This window comes from Lepisma saccharinum, chromosome 9 (genome assembly GCF_977018435.1).
Source record: "Lepisma saccharinum chromosome 9, izLepSacc3.1, whole genome shotgun sequence".
Lineage (NCBI taxonomy): Eukaryota > Metazoa > Arthropoda > Insecta > Zygentoma > Lepismatidae > Lepisma > Lepisma saccharinum.
In genome coordinates this window covers 29,056,827-29,077,292 of record NC_139237.1, presented here as the reverse complement: position 1 = coordinate 29,077,292, position 20,466 = coordinate 29,056,827, and the positions used below count along the sequence as shown (strand labels likewise).

The 20,466-nt window shown below is 33.1% G+C and overlaps 1 protein-coding gene across 1 annotated transcript in view; it reads right to left on the bottom strand.

Moving 5' to 3' along the window:
* Window positions 1–20,466, bottom strand: part of LOC145992600 (pickpocket protein 19-like) — an 829,803-nt gene that overhangs the window by 648,841 nt on the left and 160,496 nt on the right. The window contains exon 5 of the mRNA XM_083128954.1: window positions 5,404–5,662. Coding sequence (XP_082985080.1) covers window positions 5,404–5,662 — 259 coding nt within the window. The remainder of the gene's footprint in view (window positions 1–5,403; window positions 5,663–20,466) is intronic.

The following is a 20,466-nucleotide window of genomic DNA, read 5'->3' as shown; positions in this document are numbered from 1 at the left end:
TGCGCTCATTATAGCATCAATTATACTACTAAAATATTTTAGCATTATTATTGATTGTATTTACATCATCCGCAGTAAGTCTGCATATGCTAACAGTTGAGTCACATCGTTTAATTTTAGTACTTCCTTAGTTTCTTTTACCTTCCTAACAGCATATTTTAAGGTAAAATTTAACAGCAATTTATACGATGTTTCTTTTTTATATATAACCTATCATGAATTATACATTTGTCAGACATATTAACAAGATTCTTAGCTATTCCAAATTCGAATAATTTATCTCTTTAGCGCCTTTTACTTCAATCAAGTTAGGTTCTGAACTGAAAGTTCTGCTGTGTGTACCTGATTTATTTCTGAAATATCTCCTGCATGAACATTTAAAAGGTTATTATAGTAGTTCTTCCATAATTTTAAAATAGTCAGCCATTTTTTATCAAGTTTACTTTAGGTTACTACCCCCTTTCTAAATTCATTTGCACCTCTGATATTTTTATTTCAGTTGCGTTAATTTTATTTTTCAAGTAATCTTCTAAATATGCTGTTCTTTAACCACGCAAGACTAGCCTGATTTCTTATTTCTATTAGGTTATGACATTCATTAGCGAACCATGGCTTACTTTTTCTTGATTTATGGTATCCAATTTCAACTGCTGACTCTATTGCATTACGTATGTGCCCCAAATTCTTATTTACGTCTGTTTCCTGCAAAATATCGAATATATTTTATTCATATTTTTGGAGGTACGCAGAATGAAAAAAAATTACAATTCTATAGGTTGACGTTCATTATGTGGAAATACGGTTCATTATTTTTTTAAAAGTTCATTTTATGTCAGGGATTGTATTTTTTATAGTTTTTATAGTGTCATGTGCTTTCATTAGATAATGAATTTAGGACTTTTCAATTAAACGAAATAGGTTTGTTAGTTCATATGATAATATTTCTTGTGATGCATACGCATAGTATCTTGATTGTTGTCCTTGTTGGAGTTTTTTTATGTTTTTTTTATTATTATTTAAAAGGATTCGAATTCTTGAGGGGGCGAAGGGGATTGAGTTTTTCGAGAATATCACGCATAACATGTTTATAAATAATATCGCTTCAATTATATTTTGAGTAGAAATCGCAATGTAGTAAATATCCTTTATCAATGTTTCAAGTTATGCAATGAGATTTGGTCGCCAATTAATTTTTGATGAGGTAGTAGGGTGTCATATTATAAATTAGAAATTCTTTATTAATGGGGAAGTTCAGTCTGTGGTTGCTCTACCACTTAACTCGCATAATCTAGTACAATAAAACAAACAAAATACAATTACTACTATAACATAAGAATTCAATTAAAATTTCACTTCTAAATATTTCAGTAATTAACACACTAAAAAAAAATAAAAAAATAAACAGTTTTTCTCATTCACACACATCAAAATGTTCAAATCCGCTCATTTTTTTGTTTTCATTTCAACGTACATGGTGAATCTAGTCATGTGTACTGAAGCTCTGTCCTTGCTCATGTAGAAGTACTTTTGTTACTGCCCTTTTGAAGCTGTTGTATGTCGCACACGAGGTAGCATCTTGGTGGCAGCGCATTCCAACCATATGCAAAAGCAGCTTTGAAGGATGACAGGAATATGGATTTTGAGAATCTGTACAGATTAAGTTTCTTAGAGTGTCGAGTCGTGTAGTTGTGTATGTCGTGTCTAAATTGGAGTCTGTCGTATAAGTATGTCGGTGTTTTTGTTTGCAGAATTTTGTATATTGTGCAGGCCAGATGTAGTTTTCTGCATCGTGTCATATTCAACCAAGTAAAGTCATTTAAGTAAGGCAGTATGTGATCCTTCGTTTCAAGCTAAATGCAAAACGTATACAAGAATTCTGTACTTTTTGTGCAATTTTAGCATTCTTTTTTGTTAAACTAACATCGTAAACTACGTCACAGTAATCGAAAATGGGAAGAACGAGAGCTTGCATAAGACGCAATTTAACATCAGTCGACAGTAAGTGCGATGATTTATAGAGTGATCTAAGTATACCATAAGCTTTTGAACTCTGAGACGTTACGTGGTTTTGCCAGTCAAGTTTCTGATTAAATACCACACGTAAGTTCTTAACAGTTGTGCAGTGTGGGACCCTCACATCATTAATATTAATTGATAACCCATTTATTTGAATTTTATATAAGGCAGCGTTAGAACTAATTAGTGTAAAGCAGCATTTACAGCGTGTCCATGTTCGAGATCCGTCTTTCTTTTGATTTCCACCTATTTGTAAAAAGCGCCCAATTCATAGAAAGCAGAAAAACTCTATAGAAAAAAAAATATTGAATTTTAGAAATTTGGAACCTTTAATTGCCCCCCCTCATTGTTATTTTGGATCAATTACCTTTTCCAAATTAACAACATACTGAGGCGGTTCCTAAATGACAATAGTTAAAGACATATTTTAGCTAATTACGCCGGCATAATCTAAGTACGTGTTGCTAGAAGGCCTTCGTCGTTGCAAGTCACCTAACCCATTCACTAAGAAATAAGAAAAAAAAATATTGACGTACTGAAAAAAGTTGACTTGTTCACCGAGTTCAGATGTTTACTCATTGATGACTCCGTCGTTGTCGTCTATCAAAAAACCTAAGTACCTTGGAAACAGTGAGAGTTATCGAAAAATCTCCCCTTGTCGATTGTTTTTTTTTGGTGACGTAGAGTACGCGTAGAGAGGTCTGGGGTTTAGTGTGTCGGTCGAGTCTCGGTGTCCTCTGTCCTCCCATACCAAAATAAACATAGGTCGTCATGGAACCAATTTTTTTCATCAATCGAAAATTTTCTAAGTCCAGCGTTAAAAAAATCTTAAATTGCAAATATCTCGAAAATGGTAAGAGTTATCGAAAAAATATATCGAAAAACACCCCCATCCGTTATCGATAGATACCCCTGTCGATTTTGGAGGTGTAGAATACGTATACCAAGTTTTGGTGGTCCTGGGGTCAAGGGGTAAGAAGTTAACCCACCCCCCAAAATTTGATCACTCGTAACTTTTGAACGAATAGTCGTAGAAAGGTCGGGTTTAGTGCGTTGGTCGAGTCTCGGTGTCCTCTGTCCTCATATACCAAAATAAACATAGGTCGTCATGGAACCAATTTTTCATCAATCGAAAATTTTCTATGTCCAGCGTTAAATTGCAAATATCTCGAATTTTTGACAAACAGAGGTGTCCCTAGGACAAAAAAACCTACAAAGACAGAGACATGGACATAGACATTACACATAGACATAGACATTAGACAACTTAACCTAACTTAACCGGGAACACGAGCCCGGGGACAGGGATAGGACCCCGGGGACAAGGGTCCAGGGACATGGGTAGGACTCCCGGGGACAGGGATAGGACCCCGGTAACCTAACTTAACCGGGAACACGAGCCCGGGGACAGGGATAGGACCCCGGGGACAGGGGTCCAGGGACAGGGGGGGGGGTCACTCCTCCGTAGCGATGATCGATATTTAGACAGTGAAACAACAAACCGTCAAACTCGCTCATTCAGGACTCATGAGATCCTTGAATCCCAGCCTGCAGACCAGGAACATGAACTGAAAAACTACCGACCAGAATCGGGTTCGAACCTATACCACACGCACGATGTCAAGAACTAGTGAACGCCTAAGAGGAGCCTCCGGCTACGGAGGAGGATCGAGAGAGGTCGTGTATAATTGTTCTTTTATACGTCCACATGAAGAGATTTTTAGCCACAGAGATTTTTAACCAAAAGGGAAATTTCGATTAAAAAATACCACAATATCACAACTGCACCACCGCTAATAATGCTGATTTTACTACCACAATTAATTATTATTCTATTATGTCATTTGCTTAGGTTAAGGGAAAAGAATAGTCCAAAAAAAAAAAATTTGCCCCTTGGCAATTGGTGGTGACATCTAGTAGCAAACACTAGAAATATTTCCACAGGTATCGTCTTCATGTTCTCTATTATTTTCGACTGAAGTATTAAAACAAACGGAGTCCAATGTAAGTTAGTTCGGTGCGCAAATAAAAAAAAATGATAGGTTAATTTATATTACTGAAAAAAAAATCGTAAGGTAGGTTAAGTTATATCACGTAAGATCGTGATATACCTACAAGTGTGAGGTGGGAAAAAAAGAGGTGCATTGAAAATTGTACTAAAACTTCGCTAAACTCTAAAACATCGACAAAAAATTGTCAAAATATGTCAAAAACTGATATTCAATTGATAAAAAAGAGGATACCTACAAAGTGTTATTTTGAAACAATAAGTAAGAAAAAAGGATAGGTTAAGTTATATCACGTAAGATCGTGATATACCTACAAGTGCGAGGTGGAAAAAATTGAAAAATGTACTAAAACATCGCTAAACGCTAAAACATCGACAAAAAATTGTCAAAATATGTCAAAAACTGATATTCAATTGATAAAAAAGAGGATACCTACAAAGTGTTATTTTGAAACAATAAACCTACACTACTAAGATATGCGCAAGATATATAAAATTATAGAAAGCTGTAGTTGTTCAGAACTGTAGTGCCGGATAAGTAAGTAATATGACCCGTCAACACTCATGCATATGGAACTTAAACCCTCAAAGACGTCTGCAATCAGAAACTCTTAAAGTTTGAAAGAGAAATCTTATGATATATTAATGGACCTCTGAAAGAACCTAATGGTAATTTGAAAATGCGAACTGTCGAGCAACTCAACAAATTAATACTGAAAAAAAACATTTTTAGTTGCATAAGATCACAAAGACTAAGATGGTTTGGGCACGTAAATTGACTGTCTGATGAAAGACTAGTAAAATAAATCTATAAATGAAAAAACTCGTGAAAAAAACTTAAGACACGCCAAGGACAGGATTGGAAGATCAAATAATTCAAGATTTCAAAACATGAAAGTAAAAAACAGGACGAAGGACATCCAGGATAGGAAAACGTTTTAGATATTCTTGAGAAGTAAAAAAAATATTCAATACAGATGTTGTACTGTCTCAAGATGCAGAAGAAAAGGAGGATGATAGCTGATCAGTTTCCAGATTTTACTTTAATTTTAAAAACTTGTATACAAATGCTTGGTGTAAAAAAATATACAAACTGTTGAAAACCAACAATCAAGATTATCTAATGGTTATGCAATTTTTGATTGCCAAAGAAACTCATGCATTGTATCTTAGAATACAATCTAGCTATGTAAGTTTAACTGGCATGCACTAAACTATAAAAACAGAAACTTTCCTCTGTTACTTCTCAAAACTTTGCAACAATTAAATTGATGTTTAAAAATACTTTAAAAGACCAAAGCGTTTTAAAAATTAATTGTCATGACAAGAATAATACAATATGAAATGTCTTATTTTCATGAATAATGATTTTCACATACCAGATTCAGGGTAAATATGCCGTGAGCATCCGCAAAACTTCATTTCAAGTTTTCTCTTACAATCCCGAGTACAAATTCCGATGCTTGTGTAGTTTAATATTTTGTCCTCTGGTAGTACACAGTTTCTGGTTTTAACGTCGAAGGAACGAACACTTTCTGAAAGGTCGACTTCGTAATATGAGTAAAGCTGAAAGTTGACATGACCTTCGATTCGCTGTGGTCTTGTAAATTGTTGGTCCCATGGATCTCCGAAAAAAATCTTGAAAGTAGAAAAATATAAGATTTGAAACAAAATGAAAAATTGGAGTAATACATGGATAAGTGCAAACATTGAACTTGATTCGTAAATCTGAAATTATAAAGTTTGGGGTCAACATTAATTGGGTTTATTAATATTTGTAAATATAACTCTATTTTACGGTATTTCGCTATGAAAGCATAAATTTCAGGTTTGACTGATATTCAGTTACTAATTTCATTTTGTTTCATTCATTTTTATCTAATTATAAACAATAACATTAAGTTAATTTAGATTTACCTTATATATAATAAAAATAAAGCGATTTGGCAGGCAATACAGGAAAACGCACAATAACGAAAAGCAAAGATTGTACGAATAATAACATATTTGAATTAAATTTAGCATAAATCCTCATCTTCTTGCTATTAAATTCATATACTTTACTACAGAAGATATGCGAAGAGCTAATCGAGGAGTTGGTTTCGTAAAGCAAATGAATAGTGAAGAGAAACAATATCGAACATGAGTGGTGACGTAATACATTATCGAGACGATAAACTTAAAATTAAATTTAGTGAGATTGCTGTTCATCCTGCACACGTTCGTGATCAGAAAGGTTATGATAATATGTCTTCGCAATGAAAGAAATATTGGACGGTTAATTACAGGTGCCTCCAAGAAGTTAAGTTTGCGGGGTCAGCAATACCTTATACAGTATCTGAAAAATATATATGTATTTGTCAAGAAACGGACACCAATATGTAATAAGTATGTACAAAGTTATTCAAAAATACATTTACACTTTAAAATTATTGTAACTTGACCTGTTATTGAGATGTGATTGAGTGAATGAATGGATTTATGATTCAGTTGAAAATTATCGGTACTCGATATATATAACAAATTTGTACGTTCATGTACTCGGAGAAATGATCGCGTATCTAAAAATGCTTACTGAAAAGTTACAATAGCGCTATAAGAACTCTTGGGAAAAGTTGAAAATGCCATGTTGGAAAGTGATCTGCAAAAATCAACGACGACTCACTAAAATGTAGGAAAGCACTAAAAACTCCCTCAGAGACAGTAGAAGATGCCGGCTCCTCTCAACAAGATAAACAACATTTCCTAAAACATTATTTTCGTTTCCCAACAGGTGTAAGTGCAGTAAGCCAAGCAGGTTATTATGAACGGGGTGTAGGTGGTACATAACCCGCTATCTCTCGACTGAGACCAAGACTACCGTTCTATCAGCACCCCACGATATGCCACTTAAACTACCTATATGCATGACATTGGGAACCCCAGACAAGAGTACTATAACTGCCGAAGAATGAGTTGTCCCGTTAGTTTCCTATCGAAAATGAAGCCGAGGATTCGAACCTCTATCGCGAAAAGCCTTATTCGTATTGACAACAACATTGAACGCATATGGATTTCTTGGATGAGATGCAGAAACTAGTTTGAGAGGACCACTCAACCAAACAGTTTTAGGGAAGTTGCAGCTTGAAAGAAGCTGACGTGAGATTCCTTAAACGAAAGAATTTGTGAAGTCATTCACATAAAGGAGAACATGCAAACTTCTGTACATGTAAATTGGCACACTCCTTTAAGTTAAAATTCAGCATAGGAGCAGATCGAATGTTGCAGTAAAATGTCAAAAATCAACCTTCAGTGTTGATGACTGGCAAAGTTTATCACCACGTGCAGGGAATTTTACGATTTGTCGTGGTTAAGGAAATGGTATAGGAAAATCCTGAGTAGTATATATTAATGAAATAAAATGTTGAATTAAACATGAGAATGAGAGGGAAAATCCTCAAATGAATATTTAAAAAATGTAATGAACAACAAAAAACGCAAAAAAAAAAATCCTTAAGTTCCTCGTTTTGGGGAATAGCTATATTTATTGGAAACAGAACATAGTGGCTGATGGTTGCATTCGTCACTTCCCCATTATAAAGCAATGGCACAGACAAATGTATTAGGCAGACATTGATCTCAGACAGCAATCCTGTTGCGGTTGCACTATGTTTATCGTATCGTTCGCCTGGAAGCACCCGCTTTCTCTTCTGGATTAAACTCTCAATCAAGACATGGCGCTGGTAAATTTTAAGCAGCTGGTGAACGTGACGTCACGGGAGGCATTTGCGCGAGACGTGTGCTTGTAAAGAAGCGGTCACACGAGCTGTTTCATCGAAGAAACTCATCGATAAGTGTTGACTATGATTACAGCGTCATCAGTTGGGAAGCAAAGGGATGAGGCGTATCGTATATGAATGTAAATACTAAATTCTGGAGAATACCTGCTTCTTTACTCATTCCTCACAAATACGAGGTTAGTGAAGATATAACCATAACAGTCGTGTAATTTGCCAAGAAACAAGTCAACATTTTCCTACAGAAACGTCTATTTTAGAGTTTTCCGCTTTTTTTCATGTATTTTCGTAACTGGCGTGTGAATTTTATGCAAATACTGTATACGTTCTATCCAATAGCGTGTCATTTCCATCCCATTGCATTTTTTTATTTTTTTTCATTCGAAAGAAAATAGTATTGGTTAGGTTAGATGGAGAATTTACCACCACCGATATCTTTATGCAAGTTGTACTGCAACGGTCATATACTTGCAGCTTTTCGGGTTGTTGTCATTCATGTCTGTCTACAACATATTAAATTAGTAGAAGAACTTAGGTGCCAGAACACTAATTATACCCCTGCAAGACATGTGCAATAATGTTGTTACTAAGAAGATATTGAAATAAAAAAGACTACATAATGATTCAATGATTTCCTACCACAAAATATATTTTTGGTATTCTAATTTCATTTTACATCACGTGTACTAGTTATTTTCGTTATTGCTAAGCCAGTTTGTTGAAATTTATCGAACCTCTCTCGGGACCTTGGCACTTTTCATTAGGAGATTAATGTGCCTTGCGTCAGGACTAAGATTTTACATACATCAAATATTGAAGGGGGGGAGCAATACCCTCATATGAATGTAAGGTTACAATTTTTAGTTTTCTATTTTCTTTTTTTAATTCACTTTATGCACAAAAATGTAATCGGACTGAACCTACAGTTGAAAGTGTGACCCTAATTACTATGTACCTCCATCAGGCATAACGGTAGAGTATGAAACACTTGTAGATACAGATAAGCGATATCCATTTATTAGTCGAAAAAAAATATTCGGCTACTTTTTCTTCGAATATCAGTCGAACAACTAATATTAGTCGAATTAGGTGTTTGATGAGTATTTCATATAATGATCGTACATTTCCTGCCATTTTTTAAAAGGGTGTACACGTTATATATAGCTTTATATTTTAAACGCATCCTTCAGGCTACTTAAAACTTATTTGTTTCGATGTGAAATGTCATCGGTGTTAAATTAGGATACACGGAATACTCGTGAATCGTTAAAATTGGTTTCTTCAAGATGGGCGCACATCATATCACTGTGACAGCAAACAATTTCCCGGTCTGAAAAATAAAAGTAAAACATTAGTTGTTATTGATTTGTTTATGATAGTCAAAATGTTGTACCTCAGATAATTTTCTGTAGTGTTTAGATATACGGACTTCTAAGAGATCCTGCGCCGCTACAATTGGAATCGTTATCTGACGTGCCAAAGAGATGAAACGTCATAATCTATTTATTTGGGCTACATAAAGCAGGATGTGTGTTCACATGGTAAGTCTTGTCTCGCAAGAAAAAGTAAAATCTCCTTGCCTCATCCCCACTTGGCACCAAACCCCGGCAACTGTTTACCAATATTACTGATCAACCATAATAATCCCATGTATGGAAATAAATATATTTTAAAATTAAAATATATGCAGGGCTCGAAAAATCCCGGTCGCCAGGTTGCCATGGCGAGTAAAAATTTTATCTTGGCGACTGTGATATCTTGCTGTAATATTTTCGTTTTTTTAAGTTTCAATGTACGAAACTTTGAAGATTCTAAGATCAAATTGCAGTACAGCGTAAGCTACCAAGTGATTTTATTTATCAACGTTGTGAACATTCCATAGAATCAGTAAGAATTTCTTACTCTTCGTCTTCAACCTTCCACTTCCCGCATTCTCACATGATTTAGCGATGTTTTGAATAAGATGATGTTCAGCTTCTTATAGATTGATTGATTTGCTTTATTTTACTTCGCTTTTTGTGCCACTTTTGGCTAATTTGCGAAGATGGTAATGAATGATGATATGATGAAATTGATGAACAAACACTCAAAAACATCCAAGCCCAGTCCAGGATTCAAAACCGGGACCCCTAGCGTCGTAGCGCGATGTGCTAACCACTACGCCACAGGGGCTGGCTCATCTTCGTATAGTATCCACAATTGTTAGTAGGTGGTTTTCTCGAACCTGATGATCTGAGCTGGAGCCTTGTTCTGAAGAAGATTTTTCGAGCACAGAATATATGTATTATCAATGATACTTATAATGAAAATCGTGTCTGAATTTGGGTTAGCCAAGAAAAATGGCAATTTGATAATCGCAACTTCAGTTTGAAGAAACTCGGGACAGGGAATTTAAACAGAGAACTTTCTCGACAAAATCGGGTTGTCTGGTAAACTTCAATCAATGATTAGAAAACTAAAATTAACTAATTTTTCAGACTGCAGGGTTTTGAAGCCTGTCTCTCTCCGCGAACTTCATTAATGGAAGTACCATATCGAATTTCTTGGAAAATCTGAAAAATCATTAATATTGCTTTCGTAGGGTTTACAGCTTCACACTAAAACGTTTTCTATCTTGAAGGGATAAACGGCCCCATTGACTCACTCTTGAGTTCGTGGCTGGACATGTTTGATTTTTGTTATTGTTCATTAACTAATTTCGAATCAGTAATCATACCCAATCATGAGTACCCAAAAGTAGCAGACATGAACGATGAATAACACAAATACCAATTCCAATACTAGGGAAATTCAACGCAGCCTTTTCGCGTATTAGATGATTACTTCCAGGTACAAAGACAGAGGCTACAAGCAACATCATTATGGAATATAATTATTTTGTGGAGTTCACTCAATATCGCTAAAGGAACAGTCTTATAGAACGTTGAACAGCAGTAAATACACATCTGAGAATTATTCGTCACATTTTTTTAGTAATGACATATCCTCTACATTTTGTTATTATTTTTCTCATTTTTCTTCCCTTTTCTGTCTGTGTAAGCTAATTGGGACTATGACCATGAATTCACATTAAAGACACTTGATGAGAGGAAAAAATAAAAATGTAACACACTTGTCCTGCCAGGATTCGAGCTGTCAGTGGTGAGAATGTGAATGAACCACTCAGCGCGCTTAGCCACCATTTATGCTGGCACGTTTCTGCAAGTTTGAGATCGTACTGCAATGCTAAAATTTTAATATATGCCTCACGAATATAACACGTGCTTATTATTAGGTAAGTTAATTTTCCCTTACCTTGCATGAGAACTGATGGATTTAAAATTATATACCTATATTCTAACATTAGACCGGACTTTTTGAATTTAGGATTTATAATCATTTAATTTATTTTGCTGTATTTTACGTTAAATTTTATATCTAACAAAATCTTAACTTTAGATATCCTTCAAATTCAGACTAAATACACTTTTAACTACCATTAATAATAGTAATAATAATAATAATGATAATAATAAATTGAAATTAACGGTGCCGATTTCCATGCAGGGTCAAGAGACCTATTCATCACCCTGCCTCCGACGCCAATGTTGTGAATGTCCAAGGAAAATGTGAGTCATATGCTGAGGTGGTCACCCTTATGAGGGCATAACTCACCCTAACCCTCCGAAAACCTATGAGGGTGAGGCGTGTGAGAGTAAGAGTGATGGTGAAAGGCGAGTAGTGAGGTGAGGAAGTATTAGGGTGAGGGCAAAGTTAATACTTGAGAGTGAGTATGTATGAGGCCGAAAATCCAGCCTTGAGGGCGAGGTCAATCCATGAAGTTGAAGCTGTGTGAGGGTGAGGTTGAAAGTAGAGTCGTGATGATGAGTACGTGTAGGGTGAGGCCGAAATAAATATATAAACCGTGTTAAAAAATTAAACATAAACAATGGTGAAGTATTGGCCAGTCCCCCCGAAACTTCCGGTTTAGGCCAGTCCCCGTTGTTGTCAGTGCAGATTCACAGGCATACGAAGTAAGAAATGGGCGCTTGTTTTCATCTGTGGTGCAACGATAGTCAAGAAAGGTACTTGTTACAGTTCTACTATGAAGGAGTGGACGTCTACAATCCGTCGGATGATAAACTGCAGAGCAGATTATTAAAATATATAGTGTCTTTTTGGCCGCCAGTTGTATAGTACACTACGTACATACTTTATCTCATGTACACGCACGACGAACGTTTAGATATATTACTAGTATAGTGGGCCTTTGAGGACACTTCTCAAAATATGCCTTATAAATTACCAAAAATCAGGGCAAAAATGTTAAAAAATACAAGGTAAAAATTATGTTATATTTTGGTGACTTTATAGAGCAGTTTTATTTTTGGAGGAAATTCACCAAATTCTATTGAAACCGATAAATAAATATGTTGTTTATTACTCCTCATCACTAGTCTCAGATATGGAAACATATAAAACATCCAAAGGTAAAATTGTGTGATTCAAATTAAACTACGCAAACTCTCAGAAATTAAATATAAATGAAATGATAAAGATTTTAAATAAAGAAATTGATGACATTATTTTAGAATATAATCAAATTATAAAAAGCAGAAAAACGCATATTTTATACAATGTTCCTCAATTTCCGAGATGATCTCACTTTCAAATGTTGCTAGGTCTGACGGATTTATTACAATTACAACCCCACATGGATTTTACTTTTTTTCATCAATATATTCATATCCACCAGTAATCTTATAAGATATATTTTCTGTTAGTTCTGTGTATTTGCAAGTATAAAAGTAAATAAAAATGCTATTTGTATAAACTAAACAATTATTTAATAACCATAAGGAATCGTGTCAATAACACCATCTTTTTCCAGTAAGATCATCCGTTTATCGTATTCGAATTTATTTATTTATTTAATTTTTTTATTAACTAAAATATGCGTTTTTCTGCTTTTTATAATTTGATTATATTCTAAAATAATTTCATCAATGTCTTTATTTAAAATCTTTATCATTTCATTTATATTTAAGATCAGAGAGTTTACGTAGTTTAATGTGAATCCTTTAATTTTGCACACAACTTTACTTATCATGTTCTATATGCATAGCTCTTTGGTCCTGTAGATAAGAATTCTATTATGTAATCACCGTTTAACTCATCTGTCCATTCTCCAAGCATGCAAAATGTTTTTACAGTGTTTGTACCATCATCAATGTATGTAATAGAGTCAGTATCGTAATAAACTACTTTGTCACCTAGTTTATCAAGCATATCATATAATCTTAATCTAGCGTATGAGGTTGTAAATAATGCAATCAATATATTTGTTTTAGTAGGATCTTCCAACCACTCGTCTTTTGTTTGATACCTAGCTTCAATCATGTTATCATTGATTAATGATAGCTTAATGCATTCTAGTTTAGGTTTTATTAGTCTATCATACAGAACTTTTGCTGAGTTGATATAATCCATTGCTTCCATTTTCCGTCTTTGACCAAATTTACCGTAAAATTCGTTCAAAAGTAGTTTAGCCATCGCACGTAACACTGGGTTAGGCTTAATGTTATTAATACCCAATTCGCTATCTAATCTATTTCTTACATCTTCAACATACAATTCTTTATTGCTGTAATCATTTTCCCACTCTCTGGTTTCTAATTTTATTTTTAAGAATTTTGAAATGTAACTTTTAAACATATTGGTGCTCGTTTTCTCAAAGTGACAGACTTCATATATCTTTGTTATCTTATATCCCATTTCAAGTGCTTTATTAATTTCGGGTGTACTCCATGTACCAATAAATCTTCGTTCAATGTCTGTGTGATTGCATTTACGATTTTTTGAATGAGCGCATTTACCACATAATGAAAATATTAGTTTTTGTCTTTAATAGGTAGTACAGGATGGTGTAATTTTCTTGGTGGCTGCACCTCGCATTTAATTAAACCAAACCAGTTCGAATCGTAATTTTGAGGATGTAATATTTTTATTGGATGGCCAAGAGGAAACTTATCATAGAACATAACTGTTGGATATAACTACAAATATCTATTTATTTTATTTTTTTCCACGAACGTGTAATTTACTTGCATTTGTTCGTCCACCGTAATAAGCATCCCTAGGGGCGATTGGTGTTACTATATCGTTTATTTCACGTTCAAGTTTTTTGTATGTAGGTTCCCAATCACACTCCCACATATCTATAACATCATACCCTTTATCTTTTAGCTGTTGAGTAAACCGTTTTGTTTTTTCATGAAGGTCACCCATGTTTTCTTGCTTCTTGTTGTTAATTATATCATCTTTATAACAGTTGGGACAACCATGCCAGAAGCACCCATGGAACTGATAAACTGTATTGGTTGTTTTATCAAAGCCATCAACCTTCCGTCCTAGTGTAGTTTCTTCCCCACCGTTTAAAGCGTGTTTGATTCTATCACCTAATGTTCTTAACCATGATATATATATTTTTTACTGTACGTTTCATGGTTGCTATATTTTAATACAGCTATGGTATCGGACTTTATATGATGGTAACTAAATTCCGCCATTGCCATAATTATATATTGAAATGGGTCGAAGTTACACGTATCTAGAAATGTTTGTCTAAGTTTTCTAACTGCTTGAGTAAGTATGTTTACATCTAACTCACAATAATCACTCATTTCTTTTTGAAAGTCAAATGTGTAATTCTCATCGATTTGTTTTATATGCCAATGCAAACCGTGATTTCTTGTATGCCAATGTTTACAAGTTGCATCTGAATTGCATATGCTACATTTTTTCATAGTGCTCTCTCCATAATATTGTATATTCGGTATTGGTACTGCATAGGTTTGGTTTTTCGTTGTGTTGAAAAAGTGAGGAAAGTATCTCATTTTTAACTATGCTAATTCAAATGTTTCTGGGAATGTACTCAATTGTTGTGAGATAAAGTTGTAGCTATATATGAATCGCAAATTTGCATTACTGAGACTCATGGATATGATTTAAAAACCTTTATAAATTGTAAACGATTTGTATCCGTTTCGCACACAATAGTTCATAAAGAAATAACAATCATACGATCAAGCGTTGTGAGCTTTAACTGTATAACCTCGATGCTCTTTAGATATTAACCATTCACAAAATTTATCGCTATCTTTAAAATGAAATTTTGCTTCATCTGCAAAAACATATTCAACAACTACGTAATTGGGTTTGTGTTCTCCGGTTTCCTGGTTAGCTTCAAAATCAATTGTGATATATTTATCTGTATATGTGCATGTAGGTTTTTTAATGTATTATGTGTTTTACAAACATCGCATGTTGTTAAACATGAAAGCGAACCTTTTAAGGTTACGAAATTTTTTACATTTTTTACATTTGTATATATAACAATCTGTTTTTTTCTTTTTTAAAGATACAATATAACAATCAACATCGTCATAATCATAATCAGGATAATTATATTCTATATATAAATTTGCAAATTCTTTAATTTTTGATTCATTATATTTACGTTATATATATACATTATTTGGTGAGCATTTTTCACACCCATGTACGTAATTCTTATCGTCTGTTCTTCGTACACAGATTCCACCTTTTCCTTTATGCCACTGCATGTAACACAGATGAGTTTTTGTTTCAACTTCTCTTTTACAATTTACACAAATTTCGTATCCACATTTATGCTCTTCATTTCTCTTACATATTTTATTACATTCCAAACATTTGTAAACTGTTTGACATACTTCTTTTATATGTTGAACAAAGCACTCTTTGTTATAGCAATATCTATTACCATCTTTGCAGTACTTGGCAGATTTGTTACCAAGACGAGTAAGACCAAAACATGTTATACGTAATGCTTTGCACTCATTGTAGTAATTACGTGAAAGTGATTTTCAACTTTGTACAAGAATATAGTTATATCTCGTTTACCTATTCCTTTGTATATAATGGTGTTAAAGTTTTCAGCACAGACAATTTTTAAGCACAAGTTTTTAAGATAACGCTTAACTTTTCTAAAAGAACTCAGATCAAACGTTATACCAGGATCGTGACATAGTTCTATTGCTAAACCCTCTTGTAGAGTACGCCCCTTTTGTATATATGTGATATCATTATTACTTAGTTCTCTCTCAAGTATAATGTTTGTCTTGTATGTCAATGCTGCAATAATAGCTCTTGGTCCACACAGGTTGTTTGGATTTTTTACTTGCAGTATGCTCTTTTTTGTTCTAACATCTTCAGCTAACTTTATTATTTGTATAGGTCATCCTCCAGTTGGCATTTTAAATATTTCAATATAGAATTTTGTATCTTCTAAAGCAATCTCATCATATTGTTCCATTATTTCGTTAAAATGGTTTATCAGAGCACCATGGTTGATTGTTGCATTAAAACCCGTAGAGAAAGCTCTACTGTGAAGCCTTGGATTTTCAATAACAAAGTTTATTTGATCTACGCCTTCTCTAAATCCAACAGTTGCTTCTCTTCTTGCAATTATTTGATTAATAATATTATGGAGACCAAAGAAATCTATATTATTGTTATCACCTCTGAATTCCACTCTATAGCGAGCATCCGTAAAACTGTAAGAGTATAAATATACTCTCTATCATATCCTTGTATAACACGTTCTTCAATAGCAACAAAGTTATCATTGGATGCATCAATATCAAGTGGAGAGATATTTACACCAACAGTGGATTGGTTTGCCACCAAAGTATCATCTAATGGACGTGATATGTTAAATATGTTGTTATAGTCGGCATCAGTTTGAGAACTTGGAGTAAATATCTCATCTATGTTGTTGATATCTGTAAATGGTAATTTTTCTAATTGAGATCTTATGTAGAACCGTAGGTCACTTTCCCTTTAATACTTGCTATATCCAGTAATTCCATTATCTCTAGCAAATTGTTTTAAATTATTTATACCCTTGGTAATATATAATAATTCAATTGTTTGTGCAAATTCAAGATTACGTGTTGCAAATTGTTGTAAATCCAGCATATGTTTGATATAATCCCTTAGTTCCTCGATTATCTTATATTTGTTGCATCCAGTTATGTTATGCTCTTTAGCAAACCTAACTAAATTCCCTCTATCTTTTATATTATCTACAGCATGAGTGACAGCCTATTGTGTTAGTTGTCTTATTATGTACTTCCTTAATCAGTTTATTGTCGTGCATCTGTTATACCCTTTGATGCCATATTGTTTGGCAAAGTTTATTAGATTATGTCTTCCTCTAATATTATCTAGATCCATTCTGTTATTTATATCAGAAGTATTCGATTGCATTTTACCATTATTTTTTAACCTCCATTTATTACGAAAAAATTTAGTCTAGACTTATGGTGTCTCTTAAAATGAAAGTTTGATATATCTTTGTCACATCTATTACAGTGTACTTTTTCAAGCATTTTGTTATTACGTAATTTTTGGCAAACATGGCTTGTATATCCAATACCATCTTTCACACATTTGTTTTTAACAAACTCTTTCTAATTAAGATTCTTAAAGGTCTTACAATAGGAGCATTTTCTTGTAAGGCTCTCCATTTAATAGAATAATTTTTTATTTATACCAATTCTCAACCCCTTACTTCAATGTGTGGGTTATTTGTTGATTTATATATTTTCCAGACATAAATAAAGATATCAGCTAGTAAGAATATTGTTATACAATATTACATACCCGCTTCTCATAAAGAAAAATCTAGAAGGATATCACCTAAACAGGAAGTAAATACATTTGAGATGAAAAATCAAGCACTAACTGAAAAAAGTGTCCCCTCAATTAAGGTTGCAAAATATATGAAAGCAAAACAACTAGCTATGAGATTTATATTTAATACAGCAAACCCTGATTTAGACAATGTGAGTTTTAAAGGACTTTCCTAAATTACATAAAGTAAGTCAACATAAACTTAGAAAACAATTAAGATTTCTAACAGGAGAAACTGTGGTAAACTATAATAAAAATTCAAATAACATTACAAAATATAATAACATTGAAAACAAACACATAACGAACACATCACAAACAGTTGAAATCACACACCAATCAAAATTATACACATCTTTATCGAAACGTGGAAAATCTAAACACAAAGCTGGTCAAATTTTGCATTTTAAAAATAATGAGGTAGTATCTGAGATTACAGATGAAGAAATAGTTAGAATGATAAATTAATTATATAGAAATGAGTAAGATCATTGAATTTGTGAAAACAAATAATGAAAATCGTGACAAAATTAGAGAAGAACTTGTAGATTTAAATAAACAGTCTTTAGCTATTATAGGCACAAAATGTAAAGATCTAACATCAAATATCATTGTTTATAATGATGCCATGAAAATAATGGGAGACGACATATTTGATTCAGGTGTTGAAAACACAAGCTTGAGAGAAAAATTAGTAATGTTGATGAAGAATGGCTAAACGCTAGTAAAGAAAGAATAAAGCTTAGTTATGATGTTGATAGAAAGAATCAGTATATTTTATCAAGACTTAAAAGAGAATGTAACAAAGCAAAACAATTAAAACAACTACAACAATAAAAAGACATATACATAATATCACTAATATATTGTTTTGGTTATATTTTTGTTAGTAAAGTATATCATATGACTTTAAAGCTGATTAGCTAAGTCTGTACTTGTTTCAATTTATTATACAATAACATCTGTCTTATTAATCCAACTGTTGTGTGAACTATCAAAAGCTAGTGATCGATGTTGTATTTATTCATGAGCTCCTTAAACTCTTGGTTGTAGAATTCTTTGCCCTTATTGGTTTGAAGATTATTTGGTTTTCACTTATTCAATATGCGTTCGAACGCGTCGGCAACAAGCTTTCCAGTTTTATTTTTCAAAGGAATAGTCCAAGCATACTTAGAAAAAACGTCTATAATAGTTATCATGTACTTGTACCCTTTGATGATTTTAGAAACACCTTTAAGATTTCCAGAGTCCATTTCAATCAAATCAGCTTGCCAAACATCGTATATTCCATAAGTTAAAACTTTTCTTGTAGGATAATTTTTTCTAGCTTGTTTATGTAGTTCATCAATAATCTGTTCTCGCTCCTTTCCAGTCTCATCTAAGTTTTTTAAAACGTAGATTTTTTGGATCAACATACAGTGCACTTTGACAGAATATAAGTCTTTCAATTTTTAGATTTTTAGTAACATAATTAATGCTGTTGGTTTTTGTTTTTCATTTAACGCAATATGTTGTGGTCATTTATTATCATAAAAAACTACGTATTGAAATTATTCCATTATGGTATGAAGAACAATATAAATAACAGTATGCTCTTCCATTGATGGTAGTCTATGTGGTTCAAAATGTAAAATATCTCACTTTTCAAATCGATAGGGAAAAGTATCAACTAAATCTGAATTTAAAAAAGCATGAATATATTTATCATAATCAGATTCGAAGTTTAACAGTATTCCTTTGTATGAAAATTTGTATTCTGTAGTACAATGAGTAAATTTAAATATACCTGGAATATCACGTTTTAATTTACCAATTACATTTATTTTATTTCCTCTTTCATTATATTCTGTAACTTGATTTATTCAATTTTGAAATTGAGAATATAAATTTGTATTTTTGTATTTATTATTTCATTACATGAATTTTCAATTTTTGTATTCATTATTTAATTTATAGAATTTTGAATTTTTGTATTCATTATTTCAGTAATTAAATTTTCAATTTTTGTATTCGTTACTTAAGTCGTTGATATCAACTTTATTTGTTGCGTGTCCATAAACATCAACCCCGATTTATACAATAAAAAATTGAATCGACTAGATATATTTTTTCCAAAAGTCAGGGTATAATTTTAATATACCGTGGATAACGGGATAACTATACCCATCAGAAAACATTTTCATCACAGTAAGACAGAGATAGCCGCAAATAACTGCAAAAGTTTTCAGTACCATTTCTGCTCTAATAAATTGTATGAATTCGATTCTACATCCTTTAAGGTGGTAAACCTGTTCCAAATGATTCAAAGACATACGCCTTGTTTCCTTGTTTCCAATAACATATCCAGTGTGTTCCTATGTTTGAATCGTCTTCGAAGTTAACCACACCGCACTCAATAGGATTTGGTTTAGAGAGTAATGTGTCAGACACATATACGCCTCTAAAATGCTTGATACCGAGTTTCTTTACGTAATTCATAATATCTATGTTACTGAGAGGTGAGATAAGATATTCCTCCTTGTGGACTTTCTTCTTTTAATTCGCATTCCAGAACCAGATTTGGCTTCCATGACTAGATTATGTCGCTTTTGTTCCTCGAGCTCCTCTTTGTTCTTTTTCTTGTCCAGAACAGTTTTGGTAATAGCAGCGCTCCCACCTGCAATTGATCCTAAAGTGGTCCGTGCACCAATAATCATAGGAATAGTGAATACAAAACCTCCTACGTGTACCCGAATTCCACCTCCAATCTTTGCATATTTCAATGTTTTAATTGCCTTGTTATATTCTGCTAAAATCACTCTATTTCCTGTTTTTGGCGAATCTCTACTTGTAAACAGTTTTCGTAAATTAATAATAGCTTGCAAAAGTAGCGGTATTGGTATGATGGAGCCACCATAACGAATAGAGCTACCTTTCTTTAAAATTTCTGATAAAATTCTCTATTAGCAA